The following is a 14,583-nucleotide window of genomic DNA, read 5'->3' on the forward strand; positions in this document are numbered from 1 at the left end:
GGATGTTAGTAAGAGTTTTTAGATTATGCACATTCTGTGTCAGTTTAAATGCAATGTGAAGCTAACTAAAGTGCACTAACATAAGCATGCTAACACAACAATGCAGGGCACAGGTGACTGCAGCTCCAATAAAGGACAATCTGCATTCCAGCTGATAACTCTTTTGTGTGAGCTCAAGTAGAGGAGGGGTGGAGGTGTGTATCTGGAGGAGGGCGGAGGCTTCAGTATGGAGGAGGCGTGGCCAAACAGCAGTTTGTTTTGGTTTCATGCTGGAGCTCAAGGGCGACATTGCTATTGGATCAAAAAGTCTCACATTCTTGTACGTTTGTCTAAAGCTCTGTCAAAGTGTTTCACACTTCCCAGCCATCTTAATAATACCAAAGTGTCCAGATATACTGCTTTGTAAATGTTTCTTTCTAAAGCGGGTACATTCAGGTATAAGGTTAATATTAATAATTAAGTGGACAAAAGGTCAAAATGGAAATAATCAAATATAAAAGAATTAAGGACAATTTGATTGGTATAATAGAAACAAACTGCGTCACTTTATGAAAACGTTAGTCATGTTTTAAAACACACTTTTTTAACAAATAGTCTTATCTATTTTTTATGACGCTAATTATATCTTTAAAAAACATGAAGGCATTTCAACTGAGACTTTAGCAGGTTAACAGAATTTACGATGCCATAAAAAGGGGCCAAAGTCAGAATCATAAAAACAAAACTCCTGCCACAAGGTACAACAAAATCTACAAAACCACTCAAACCCCTTTCACCAGACTCCCCTGAACATTTCATACACTATCATAGAAAGTGTAATTCATGTCATGTCACTGCCTAGATGTTTATTTTTATATTTATCACTCATGTGCATGCTGTTTTTGACCAGTAATTTCCACTCTGCAGGAGAATTATAAATATTATATATATTATATATAAATTATAAATAAATAATATTTACAGTCTATATGATTATAACGCGTATCATTCTTTTTTTATATCAGGCAGCGTGGAACATGTTTGGACACGCCCACTCGTGGCTGCTGCATGTTTATTCTGCAGATTGCGTTTGTTTCGACGTGTCGATTGGAGCCGAGCGGGCGGCGCGTCATCACATTGACGTGTCTCCGCCCTCCCGAGTCACTCCGGTTCTCACATCAAACGCACCCGTGTTACCGTAGTTTGGCACGCGCATTTACGCTCGGTGCTGAGACTAAATCCGCGCTCGCGCACGAAATCCATTTACTCTCCGGTAGTAAGAGGCCCCTCACCGTGTCGATTCTCTCCGTCTATCAGACGATCCTCCCAGTTAGACCCCCCCCCCCCCTCTGTCAGACGGTGACTCGGCCTGAGAGCGGCGGAGGTCCCTCGGTGAAACTCTCTGACGGAGCAGGACCGCTTTGTGGAGGAAGAATGGCGGATTCGAGCAGCACCGCAGCGGCCGGGGCCGAAGCCTCCAACAGCGCCGCTGCTGCTGCCGGGGCGGCGGGCAAGGCTCCGCCCGATGCACCGCCCGCTGCTGCGGCAACAACCAAGACCGAGACCGTGAAGGGCCAGAACTTTGACGTGGGACCCCGCTACACGAACCTCGCGTACATCGGGGAGGGGGCTTACGGGATGGTCTGGTGAGTGCAGCTTGACGCCTCTGTTGGGCCACCGTAGATTTAAATCACCAGCGCTAGCTAACATAAGCTGTTTGTTAGCTGACAGTGTAAACCAGCTAACAGTTTGAGTTGTTTTCACCAAGCAGCGCCATGTTCACGTTAATCTAATCATGATGTGTGTTTGTAAAACTCTCACACTCACACAAACATCTCCTGCTGGGGTTAGCATGCTAACAGGTAGCTTCAGGCGTGGCTACCGGATTTTCAGGAAACAAGATTGGGAGTGATTGCGCAGGACGGAGTTTGATATGTGAAGAGAAATGTTTTGCGGACTGAATTTGAACAACAGATTTGATTTAGTTGTCCTGGTGACCATTCCCTTTATCCAGAGTCCGAGTCCCCCAAACACTTCGAGGTGTCCTTCTGTTTCTGATCGGTAAACATTGAGCCTGCAGCAGAGCTGCCGCAGAGGCTCCGTGTCGGAAGAGTCCGTTTTAACGGGGCCTCTGCTCGAGTTATCGCCGTGTGTGATCTGCAGACCTGTGTGGACTTGTTAAAACAACCCTGTTGCATTGACATCGACGCCAAGTCATCGCCGTGAAAGAGGCTGAGCTGCTGCAAACACGACGAGATGAGACAGCGCTGCGTGCCACTGCAAAGTGGATGGAAGCGTGAGAGCTCGTCCCACACATGGATCACTGTCACTTTCCCACAGCTGTGTGAGACAGCACGGGGCTGTTTGTTTGTGTCATCGTGGTCACGTGATTTCACCATTGCAGCACTTGATGTTTGTAAACAGAGTCGACACCCACTGGTTGATTCACTTACAGGAAACCAATGAGAGTTTAATGCTGCCATTAAAATCCGCTTCAAACCTGCGTGTTCATCGTAGTCCAGTGGATCCATCTACTGCTGTTTGTTATGTCACGCTGTTTCACGGGGCTGTGAGCATGCCCAGTGTATGCAACTAGTGCAACAACTAAAACACAGTATCAGAAGGAGGGATTGGGTTCGACTGTGTTTCCTACTTCCTGTGTTTAAGTATCACACTTCTTTTTTTTCAAACTTCGTCCTGATGCTGTGTCATGATTTAGGCCCCGAAACCCAGAACAGTGAACTGCTCTTAACTCAACCAGATCTCCTTCTACACCCACCTACATCAGCACTTCCTCTGCGCCTACACTCAGATCGACACCCACAGTTATCACAACAAACAGCCACACACATTTTAGTAAGACTTGTTACTGGAGATGGTCTGTTAAGACTTTGAGAAGCTTCCTGTTAGCACAGTTATTGGTATAATCATTGTGTGTGATTAAGGGAGAGACACAATACTAGAAAAATCAAACAATATTGACACCTGTTTGATACCTCGGCAACCAATAAGAGAAGTCCTGGGCACCTAATGCACAAAGACGTCATTTGCATCGTTCTTGTGATCTATGAAATGTTAACATTTTTCTACTTTGTTTTTAAGAAGCAACCTGTACATGGCAGCTTTGGCTCAGTGGTAGAGTCGGTTGTCTCTCAACTGAAAGGTCAGGGGGTTCGATCCCCAGCTCCTGCAGCCACATGTACGATGTGCCCTTGGGCAAGACAAGTTGCTCCCGCTGCTTCAGTGGTGGTGTGTGAACGTGCATGAATGGATGAGTTAATGCAGATGGACTCTTTACTCAGCAGTGTGTGAATGTGTAGCTGTGACCTGCGGTGTAAAAGCGCCTTGAGTAGTCCAAAGCCTAGTAAGGCTCTCTCTCGCTCGACAGTATTTCTTGCGTGAGTTTTTGTTTTAAAAATTTGACCAAAGAGGGGCGCTGGAGTCCTAGCAGTTAGGTCGCTCCACATGCACGGAGGGTGTAGGCCTCCAAGCTGGCGACCCGGGTTCAAGTCCAGCCTGTGGCTCCTTCATGTCATTCCGTACTCTTGTCTCCTCAGTTTCCTTCCCACTGAGCTGGCTTCTGTATTTTGGAAACAATCGATCATTAAATAACAGAGATTTTATCAAAGTGTTGAACATTTTGTCCGCTGTACCATGACTTCTGTTTTTCACGTTTCCCCTCCTCCTCCTCGTCCAGCTCCGCGATGGACAACGTGAGGAGCCAGCGCGTCGCCATCAAGAAAATCAGCCCGTTTGAGCACCAGACGTACTGTCAGCGCACGCTCCGAGAAATCAAGATCCTGCTGCGTTTCCACCACGAGAACATCATCGGCATCAACGACATCCTGCGAGCACGGCACATCGACAACATGAGGGATGTGTATCCTTTTAACGCTCTACAGGACGTCCGCTGGTCGTAGGGCTCCAAACTAAAAATGAACCCGCCTGTTAGAAAGAGTTGAACTCATTTTAAAAGAAAAGCTGCAGACGTTTCAAAAGAATGCATGTTTGTTGTTTGGCCATGTTGCAGAAAACTGAGCGGCCTCGCTTGAGGACTCTCTTGATTTATTGCAGCAGCTTGTTGTTTTTTTTCAACATATTTTTTATTTCAATTTTTGGCACAGAATAAAGAAATAGCATAAAAACAAAACAAAAACGACGACTACAAAGGGGAAAAAAAGCAGAAAAACACACATACAAGACACCCTGCCCTAGGTAAGGTTAAGATAAAGGTGAAGAGTCTCTTGATTTATTGCAGCAGCTTGTTGTTGTTTTTTTTTTCACTTTGGATGTTTGGCTTTTTGAAATCTGCTGTGGCTTCACCTGCTCCGAAGATGATTGCAGGAATTGTGTCCGAGTGGTGAGATCAAAAGTGAACAAATAAACAAGAAGTTATTAATCTAGATTTCACTCCCAGACGAGACGCAGTGGAGCTTCAGGATCTGAAAATGTAATAAGGTGAAACTCTGAAGAGGCGGTTATACTCGACCTGATGTTTCTGTCTGCACCGGATACATTCAGGGGGAATATGAATCTTCCAATTGATCGTAGTGGTTTAGGATTACATTTCTAACACAGCATGAAGAGTTCTGTTTCACATCGTTGATGCGTTTTAGACATGCTGCCATATTTCAGAGTTTAAAATGTTGAAAGCTTCTGTGAACTTCTGCTGCTGAATAATTAAGCACACATTTTGTAACGGCGCTCAAGAGAGGTCTGTGAGTGTCTGGTGGCGTCCGTGAGATGTGGTTCAGCTCCGTGGTTATCCTCCTTGACAGCCCCCTCCCTTCAGCTACATCGTGCAGACTCTGATGGAGACCGACCTGTACAAGCTGCTGAAGAGTCAGCGGCTGAGCAACGATCACATCTGCTACTTCCTCTACCAGATCCTGAGAGGCCTCAAGTACATCCACTCTGCCAACGTGCTGCACCGCGACCTCAAGCCCTCCAACCTGCTCATCAACACCACCTGCGACCTCAAGGTGGACACACACACACACACACACACACACACACACACACACACACACACACACACACACACACACACACACACACACACACACACACACACACGCACACACAGCAGAATCATTGAGGGACCTTATCGTTTGGTTTGGAGCATTTTATTGATGGTCTTGTGTATGAATGTAAAGATTCATCTCGAGGGCAGTTACAAATCGATTCAAAGGGGTCAAAGTTCATGTCGGTTCTCTGACCAATTAATCGCGATACGAGATTTAGAAATTGAGGACGCACCATTGTCTTTTAAATCGGAGGTGTAGAAGCATTTTGGCGTCCCCGAGACAGAAAATGAAAGAGGTGAGAAGATAACAGACAGAAGACAGAGAACTACACAAATAGAACAACCAACATGATGCAGCATTTAATCGACACCACAACGAGAAGCTCCAATCACCTCCGCTTGTTGAGAGAAAAAAAAAGGCCAAACCACACTGACAAGCGGGTTAGCAGCCTCGCTCGCTCAAACGAGTGCAAGAGCCAAAGAGATAACGAGGTGCATTAGTGCATTCATGTAAAAATTAAAGGAATCTTTTTCAGACATAATTTGTCTTTACTCTCATTTAGTAAAATAAATCTTGAGAGAATCTTATCTAGAGAAGTGAATCGTTAAGTCCCTACTCTTGTGGTAGATGTTATATTGTTACAGTAGTGCACATTGAAAACCTGCAGACATATGTCTCTGTGGTTCAGAGTTCATACATGAAGTCCGGGTACAAACTCGATGAGTCTGTTGTGTTCTTCTTTTGCATCAAACAGAACTAAAACTTTCTGCACTGCATCCAAAAATAATCTGATTTTTATCAGAATTTATTGACATGTTTTACAGCAAATGTTGCAAAATCTTGTTTGTAATTTAAAATGTTTGAGGCTGTCGTTCTCTGAGGCGGGGTCCCGGGTTTGAGTCCCACCTGTGGCTCCTCTCCTGCATGTCTCTCTCTCTCTCTCTCTCTCTCTCTCTCTCTCTCTCTCTCTCTCTCTCTCTCTCTCTCTCTCTCTCTCTCTCCCTCCCTGATGTCAGACTCTAGCCTCTGTCCTGTTTTAATTAAAGGCATACTAAGCCCCAAAAGAAATCTTAAAGAACATGTAAAATCCAAAAGTTTTGCTCATCATTGAACCGGATCTTGTGGGCGGGGCTTAAGATGTGAGAAACTTTGTAAGGGTTGTGCAAACATTTCATGGTGATCTTATCTTGTTTTTATCTTTTCCTGTTAGAAGTTGTGTTTCATGCCGGTCTGTAATATATGAAGTTGTGTTTCTTTGATATGTGTATCTCTGCATGTCGATTGTTTTTATTGTTTTTATTCATTGATTCTGCTGAGAGTGCAGCACTCAGGGCGCACTCACAGGAGGCCCAGTTGTCCCGTATTGTGCTGAAGCATGATCGTACCGTGTCGTTGTTTTTAGTTAACTGTTAGTAACCATTTAGTTTTTTTAACATTGCTCCCTGCAGAAAGTTCCCTCAGCTCTCTGCACGCTTGAGAAGAATGTCAGGAATGTGTCTGATGGATCGGCCCTTTCCTCTGACTCAAACACTTTGTTCTGTTTAGTGTCAGCTCAGACTCAGGAGCCTGGCTGCATGTTTCATATCTCGTGTTGTTGAAGATGAATATTTACTTATTAATCAACAGAAGTCTGTAATGATGTCACTCCGTCTCCTCCTCCACTCTGATGAATATTCATGTTTACTGACTGAGGAATGTGTGACGTGTTGGTCGTCCATCTGTTTGTTACATCTCTGCTCTCTGCAGACCACAAGAGGAACCATTCAGGGCACTGGGGCTCCCGCAATGCCTTCTGGGAAATGTTAGGGAAGCACAAACGGATATTTTGCAAACATCCCTCGATTAGACGATCATGTGGGCGGAGTTAAAAAAAACAAAAAACAAAAAAAAACAAAGGCAGCACAGGTCAAAGCTACTTCTGATCGACCAACTACTTACTTAATTCTCTTCACAGTAAATAAAGACTTTTATTTTGTTAAGTTCAGGAGTATTTAAGGTTAAGCTTTGACAAACAAAATGATTCTTAAATTTATAAATATTTCGTAAACATCGACAAAGTAACAACATTTACTTTACTTTTTTTTTGGAGCATAAAACAGGAAGAATGAACTTTGCACCTTCAAAATAAAAGCTCTGTATGTTGCTGTACATTTCTTGCACTTTGGTCGTTTGATTAAATTAAACTGAAATTTCAAAGATGCCGAGGAAATGAAGCTCGAGAACAGCATGACAACGAGCCCTCTGGTTTTCTGGTTTGAGGTCAAACATAAGTGTGGAGCGTCACTCGTAAACCATCTGCCGATGTGTGTCTTGACCTCTGACCCCTTTCTGTCGCCCTCAGATCTGTGACTTTGGCCTGGCGAGGATAGCCGACCCGGAGCACGATCACACAGGTTTCCTGACCGAGTACGTGGCCACGCGCTGGTACAGAGCTCCAGAGATCATGCTTAACTCGAAGGTAGGCGTCAAATGTCATGGGGGTGCAGTGGGGGGAGTGATCCCGCGCTCTGTCCTGTCTTCAGAGTTAGTAACAGAGGCGTTACAAAGGGCTACAGACTCGCCTATAAAAAGATGGACAACATGTCGGCTCCTTGAAAGTGAAGCCAAAACATTCAGATGTCCCCCGTGCTGACCAGCTGCTCCTTGTTTCCTTTCTGTGTGTGTTCTCGTCTCAGGGTTACTCCAAGTCCATCGACATCTGGTCAGTGGGCTGCATCCTGGCTGAGATGTTGTCCAACCTGCCTCTCTTTCCCGGCAAACACTACCTGGACCAGCTCAACCAGATCCTGGGTGAGGAAGAAAAAAAACGTCCTGTCCAAGAAATAATGTTTACCCTGTGCAGATATTTCAAGCATCGAGAAAGTCATAAATGTTGAGCATCCTCCCTGAGGTGCTCGTGTTGTCCTCCATACTTGTTTACCAAGATGACCTTTAATCACATTTAATTCAGCACTTACAAACAACATTTACAGCGATTTAACCCTGAAAAACTCAAAACTGACATTTTAGAGTTTAGGTTTCTCTGTCACAAAAGCACAGATACAACAAGTTCTAAGCCGTTATTTAAAGATGTCTGTCTTTCTGCGTTCAGGCGTCCTCGGCTCTCCGTCTCAAGAGGATCTGAACTGCATCATCAACATGAAGGCGAGGAACTACCTGCAGGCGCTGCCGCCCAAAGACAAGGTCCCGTGGGAGAAGATCTTCCAGGCGGACTCAAAGGGTGCGACCTCATCCCGTCTCTCTGACTCTGTTCTCCTCTGATGTTTGTTCTTCTGCACAACCCCGCTGTCTGATCTTTAACCGAAGCTCTCGTTTAATTTCTGAACACAGTTCTGGACCTGCTGGGCCGCATGTTGACCTTTAACCCCATCAAGCGCATCAGCGTGGAGGAGGCTCTGGCTCACCCGTACCTGGAGCAGTACTACGATCCCACTGATGAGGTACGCGTCCTGATCATGACCCCTTAAAGAGAATGATTCCAGTTATGACATCATCACTTAACAAAGATTAAAGACACTGTTACCTTCTGTTTTCATGAGTTTTGAAATCAAAATCTGAAGTGTTACAATATGTTGTCCTAATGACACCTGAGGGTTTGACTGATACCTGACTTTATTATTTAAAGCTTAAATTAAGTTTTATTTTGTGTGTGTGTGTGTAGCCGGTAGCAGAGGAGCCCTTCACCTTCTCCATGGAGCTGGACGACCTCCCCAAAGAGAAGCTGAAGGAGCTGATCTACGAGGAAACGGCTCGTTTCCAGGCAACCTACCAGGGCTCCTGAGACACACAGGTACGGGACAGCGACACTCGAGAGGTTTCTGTGAAGAGATTCAGAACTTAAAGGAGTTATTATTCCTTATGTTGGATGGCTTGTTATAATATCATCCGGAGTGTTTTTGTGCTAAACCACTAGATGTCAGTGGAGCACATGCGTTGAACTCAAATGTCACTGTGGACTCTCAAACTCAGAACCTCTTCAGCCTGTTTCCCTTTGTAGAAAAAGTGTGAATGAATCAAACTGTGAGAGCAGAAATGATTCACACACAGAAAAGCTCGATGTGGAGTCAAAAATTTAAAAAACCTGCTTGTGTTGTAGTACTTGAGATCGGTCTTGGTCTTAAAACTTTTTGAAGGTCTCGTCTCAGAATCGAAAGCATTTTGACTCGGTCTCAGACTGAGTGGACTCCAGATCCTAAATCAAGGCCGGTCTAGACCACCACTGATATTTTTGCTATTTTTCTACTTCATTACTGAGAATTAGAATTTAAAAACGGTTAGCAGGTAACACTTTTAGAGAGTTGATATTCTGAACATCAGTAACATCGTTAGAGCTGTACATTAAAGGCTTTATGTGATTTCTTGATCCAGCAGGTGTCGCCCTTGAGCACCAGCATGAAACCAAAACAACTTGCGCGGCATTGTTGTGTTAGCATGCTAATGCTAGCGATCTTTATTATGCTTGTATCGTCACACTGCATGTACATTTACCTGAAATGAGCGTGATCTAGAAACACAGTTAAGCAGTGAGTACAGTATGTTATTCTTCTTTTCTCTAGTCCCTAAATTAAACAACTTTTATACACGAGGGGAGGAGTCAGCCGGCCGTCCTGACGATGTAAACAAACTGAAGATAGGACTCTGAAAACATCACAGACAGTGGGACTCGGGTGTTACACCCATTGTAGACAGTCATGACTCACAGAGTTATTTTCAGAGGATATACTTGATTTCTATTATATTTAAGTATTGAACATGTCCCCTTTAAGGTTCTCGTCCCTCTGTCACATGTTGTTGTTATTGTTCAGTACAAGTCATCACTTTTAGGATGTGTCCATGTGGCTGAATCCTCGTTTAACTTCTTTTTCTTTCCTCCCTCTTTTTTTTCTTCTTTTAGCCCTAAAGGTTGACAAAGCCACGCTGAGGCTCGGAACAAGAAGACCGCCCCCTCCCCCCAAACGTCTCGCTAAAAACAAAAGAAAAAAAAATGCATCTTCAAGAAAGCAACAAAAAGAGAAAAATATGAACATTTAACGGCTTTTCTTTCCATTTCTACTGCGAGAGCTGCGGGTCACTTCTGCTCTCTCTCCTCTCACCTAACCTTCGTTACCTGTTCCATCTTTTCCCGTCTGCAGTAACTCCTCCTCCTCCTCCATCAGACGTCTTTCTTTCCTCCTGCTGCTGCGTTCTCTCTCTCCTCTCTGTCGCTCCCTCTCGTGTGGAAACACAAACTGCTGTATTAACCGACATCATAACGCTCTCAGTGTGAAGAACAACCTGGAGGACTCGAGGGCTAACAGAACGGGGAAGCTAACCGGGTGTGTTCATGTATATACAAATGCATATAGAAGCTTTTTTTTTTTTTGTTCGTTGGTCTTTTTTCGAGTGCTTGTTGCCGTTTTTTGTTCGTTGTTTACGTGTTTGCGGATCCGCTCGGGGTCGTCTCTGTTTGGTTTCTATCTGCTTTAACTTTTCTGAAATCTTGATTTTCGAGGTGAACGTTGGATGTGTTTACCGGCATGTTGGCGGCTTTGGAAGATTGCTTTTGCTGTCGCTTTCTCTGAAGAAGAATCTTTGTACGATCCTCGTGTGAATGCATGAACTCCCTGAAATGAACCAAAGTGGCTGAGCGATGCAGAAACCAGGCGGGGGCGCCGTCTAAGAAAACTTTTTTTTATTATCGTTTTTGAGTTGTTCCTTCAACGCTTCACGTCGACCTAAAAATGTGTTCAAAAGGACGGATTCAGAGAAATCCCTTCACCTGTCGAGGTTTGTTTACATTCATACAGTTCGAACAAATCAGAAAAGAAGATTAGTTTTATTTTCTGGTATTTTAGAGATTTATCAGGAAGTCGTTTGGCCAATAAGATGTCAAAAATTAAAAAAAACACGGGGTTAACGTCGATCAGCGGGGAAACGGCAAAAACCACAACCTGCAGGTCATCGGCTTAGTGTCATAGCAGCGAGGAAGGAAAGACAATAATCATGTTTTTAAAAAGCTTCAGTCAGAGTCGTTGGTGGTTATTTTAACAGTCAACAGGTACTCGATTCATTCGTTGCAGCTCCATCAGATGGAGTCTAATAGAGTTCCTGTTTCCTCGGATACAAAAACAAAAACACTGACGTCTCATTTTCCAGAATCCTTCAGGTTTGTTGTTGAGTTTTCTGATTTAGAGTCGACTTAAAACGATTGTTTTGGACACACAGCATTCCCTTATTTTAAGTGTTCCACAATACCAGCTGATCCAGAGTCAGTATTACATTCCTAGACGAGAACCGTGTTCTGGACACCTTCGACCTTTACCTCCCCGTCATGATTCTCGTTCTTCGTTTCTTCCTCCCCGGAGAGATTTAGAGTTTAACGTCTGTGAGGTCGAGGGGAGAAACTAAACAACGTTAACTTGATGTAGCTTATTTTTTTTAAACGCATGCGGAGAGATGAGGTAGTGAACTCTCCAACGGGCTCGATCTGTTCGGCTTCACAGCTGCGTCTCCTCCCAGAGAGTCACAGGAGCTTTTCTCTCCAACAGAGTCAAAGTGTCCTCACATTGATTTAAAAAAAAAAAGAAGCTGTTTCTGTTTTTCAATCTCTCAGAAATGTTCGGCCACGCCCACATGAAAGTCTCCGTTCTGTAGGGGGGTCAGTAAAGTCTCCATGTAGTCCCCGCTGCTTAGTTTCTCTGAAAGTCCCAGAGAGAAAGTTCCTGCAGTATTAGTGTGACATTTGAATGAACAGAATCAGATGTCTGCAGACAGTCGTAAATGTTTACAGGAGCAGCTCGTCTTCTTCTGAGGAAACGCTCCATGTTGTTGCTTAATGCTGTGACCAACATGATGATGTTTATGAAGCTGTCAGTGTCAGAATCAAATCACAAACGACATATCCTTAAGGTTAGGTGTGTAGTATTTTAAAGTCGATCCTGCAGTCATGGACACTTTGAATAATAATTCTCCGTAACATGACACAAACAAGTCTGGTTTCCCGACCTGAGGGGATGTTTTGGTGAAATGTGGAAGTCAAACACGGATTATTCCGACTCTCCAAAATTGTTAACCACTTTTTTAAGAAGTCCTAAACTCGTACATGACTTGAACGCAGCATAATAATCAACATTCATGAAGTCTAACACAGGAGCGTCAGAGTGCTGTGACGTCGTTTCTGCTCAAGAACTTTTTATTCCTGATCCAGAAGTTCTTTTTGTTGCTCCAGTTTCCTCTCCTCCTCGGCGCCGCGTCGCTCTGCATGTGTGTCCTGTCTGTGTGCATCGTTCCTGTCATCTGTTAGCGTCTGCAGCCTCCTCTCTGTTGTCTGGATGTGACTTTACTAACCCCCCCTCCCTGCTCCATGGGTCCAGCTCAGTCTGCACTGGTTTTCTTTTTATTTGTTGCACGGGGACCATTAAAGGAAATGGACCAACACATGCACTGGATTCTGACCCGTGACGCTCAAAGACACTGATCTCCTTCTACTTCATCGTCTTGTTTTTCTCAGCCAGCACTCTTGGAGGCTTTTTTTTTTTTTTTTTTTTTTGGTGCATGTTGTGATGTAAAATCTTTTTTGCGAAACCCCCTGACTCCCTCCTCGCTTTACTCAAAGGGCTGCCTCCCCCCCACCCTCCTCCTCTTTTCTGTCTGCTTCTCCTCAGTGGGAATGTTAAACCCTGCCTCCTAATCCAGATCACTGACTCTGCTGCCATTAGGAAACTCATCGCCCCCTCCTCCTATAGTCGCTGGAAACTCACTCCGATCATGTAACCCAATCAGCACGCCTGCACTTTGTCCTCCCAGCCACGCCACTCCCTCTGAGGTTATCTTTGTCTTTTCCTCCTTGTCATGCATCCTCCTTCTCGTTCAGCTTTAAGTTTGGTCTGCCGTGTGTGAATACTCATGGATCGTCTGCGTATAAGCGTACCTGAATCTGCTCCTCAGCAACATGAAGCCAAGGCTCTTTTTGTCCTGTGTGTGTGTGTGTGTGTGTGAGTGTGTGTTTTCTGAAAGTTTGTACAGCCCTCTCCCTGCAGGATTCACTTTCCTTTTGTTTTCGGAACAACAACAAAAAAAAACAGTCGCAAAAAACATTCAGTTTGTATATTTTGTGCAGCAGAAAACCCGCCCCTGCTTCCTTTTCTTCTTCTTCTTCTTCTTTCTTCTTCGATCTGCTGCCACACCAAACTTCTCCGACCCTGACGCACTCACACACACTCCCTCTCTTTCCGAGGCGTGTGCGTGTGCGTGTGCGTGCGTGCGTGTGCGTGTGTGTATAAACATCCACACAGTCCGGACCACTCTGTCTTGAGGTTGTTGTTTTTAATTGGCTGTTCTTATTCTTGCTATCGTTGTTATTAAGGTGGGTTGTTGTATTTTATTTTTTACATAAAAGGGAGCTAAAGTTGTATCATTTTTTTTTTTTTTAATTATTAGTTTGTTAATAACTGTATTTTTTTTCTTCTCTGTTTTGGGCGTGATTGTTTTTTGGCAGTGTTTGAAATCTTTGCTTTGATTTCCCCCTCAAAGATCTTATTCTAAGAAGTTATTTTAAGAGAAGACAGACGTGCGTTCTTGAGGGTTCTAGTCTGTATATTCTATGGGTATTATGAATTAAACGATTAACAAAGACGCTGAATTATATACATATAATTAAATAAAAGTTCCTGATACTGTTACAGCTCTGTGTGCTTCTGTGTTTTCTTTTTTTTTTTAAGGACTCCTGAGGTGACCGTAGAGATGATTGTTCACAAAGAGACAAAACCATAACGAGGTGATGCAATGACGACGAGACACAAACATCAACCGCTGATTAAAAATAATCCAAAAAGAGGGAGCGAGACAACACTGAGTTATTCAAAACATCTACAAGATATGAAATTAAAGACAACCATGAAATGATGCAAAACAACCACAAAGGAGCGCCGGTGGCCTAGTGGTTAGAGTAAAAATCAAACAGATGTAGGAGGGTTAGGGGACCGGTTATATGTACCCATCCGGGGTCAACCCAGCAGGTGTCACTGATTGTTACCATGGAAACACCGGCCTGCAGGTTTCTCCTAAACAGGGCAGAGCTGCACAAGAAGTTCCTCTGATTGTTACCTTGAAAACACAGCGGTTCATTTTAGGAAGGCGGTGAGTATTTACGCTCCAAGAAATGTATTAAAAAAACTGATTTGACTTTAGTGGATCCCCTTCAGGATAAAGATGTAGGAATTAATGTTGACCTGGACCGAGAACTGAGATATGGTGCATATGCGTGCATGGGTGTACACAGCTCTACCTCTACATGTATGTTATTGCAGAGGTTTTCTTTTTTTTCTCTTCAGATTTTTTCTGATTGTGTAATATTGGCTGGTTGGTGGGTGGCTAGGCTTGGGGGAGCATTAAGTGTAAGTGATTGGGTGTGGTGTGAGTGTCTCTTTGTTTAAATGTTTTGGATTACTGAAGATTTGTAAGGACCCCCTCGAAAATTAGATGATGCATCTCAAGGGGCTATCTTTGAAATAAATTACAAATTACAAGAAGAGAGCTTTAAGAGTCCTCGGAATAAATCTCCCTGTGTGTCCTCTCAGCTGACAGAGAACCGGCTCGT

The 14,583-nt window shown here is 44.0% G+C and overlaps 1 protein-coding gene across 1 annotated transcript; it reads left to right on the plus strand.

Moving 5' to 3' along the window:
- Nucleotides 1–1,201: 1,201 nt before the first annotated feature.
- mapk3 (mitogen-activated protein kinase 3) lies at nt 1,202–13,668 on the plus strand. Its single transcript, XM_020653204.3, has 9 exons — nt 1,202–1,625; nt 3,677–3,859; nt 4,772–4,961; nt 7,348–7,464; nt 7,682–7,796; nt 8,098–8,226; nt 8,337–8,446; nt 8,668–8,796; nt 9,901–13,668. The coding sequence occupies exons 1-8, from the start codon at nt 1,414–1,416 to the stop codon at nt 8,785–8,787; spliced, it is 1,176 nt and encodes a 391-aa protein (XP_020508860.1). The 5' UTR covers nt 1,202–1,413; the 3' UTR covers nt 8,788–8,796; nt 9,901–13,668.
- The last annotated feature ends 915 nt before the right edge of the window (nt 13,669–14,583 follow it).

Source organism: Labrus bergylta, chromosome 16 (genome assembly GCF_963930695.1).
Source record: "Labrus bergylta chromosome 16, fLabBer1.1, whole genome shotgun sequence".
In the NCBI taxonomy this organism is placed as follows: domain Eukaryota; kingdom Metazoa; phylum Chordata; class Actinopteri; order Labriformes; family Labridae; genus Labrus; species Labrus bergylta.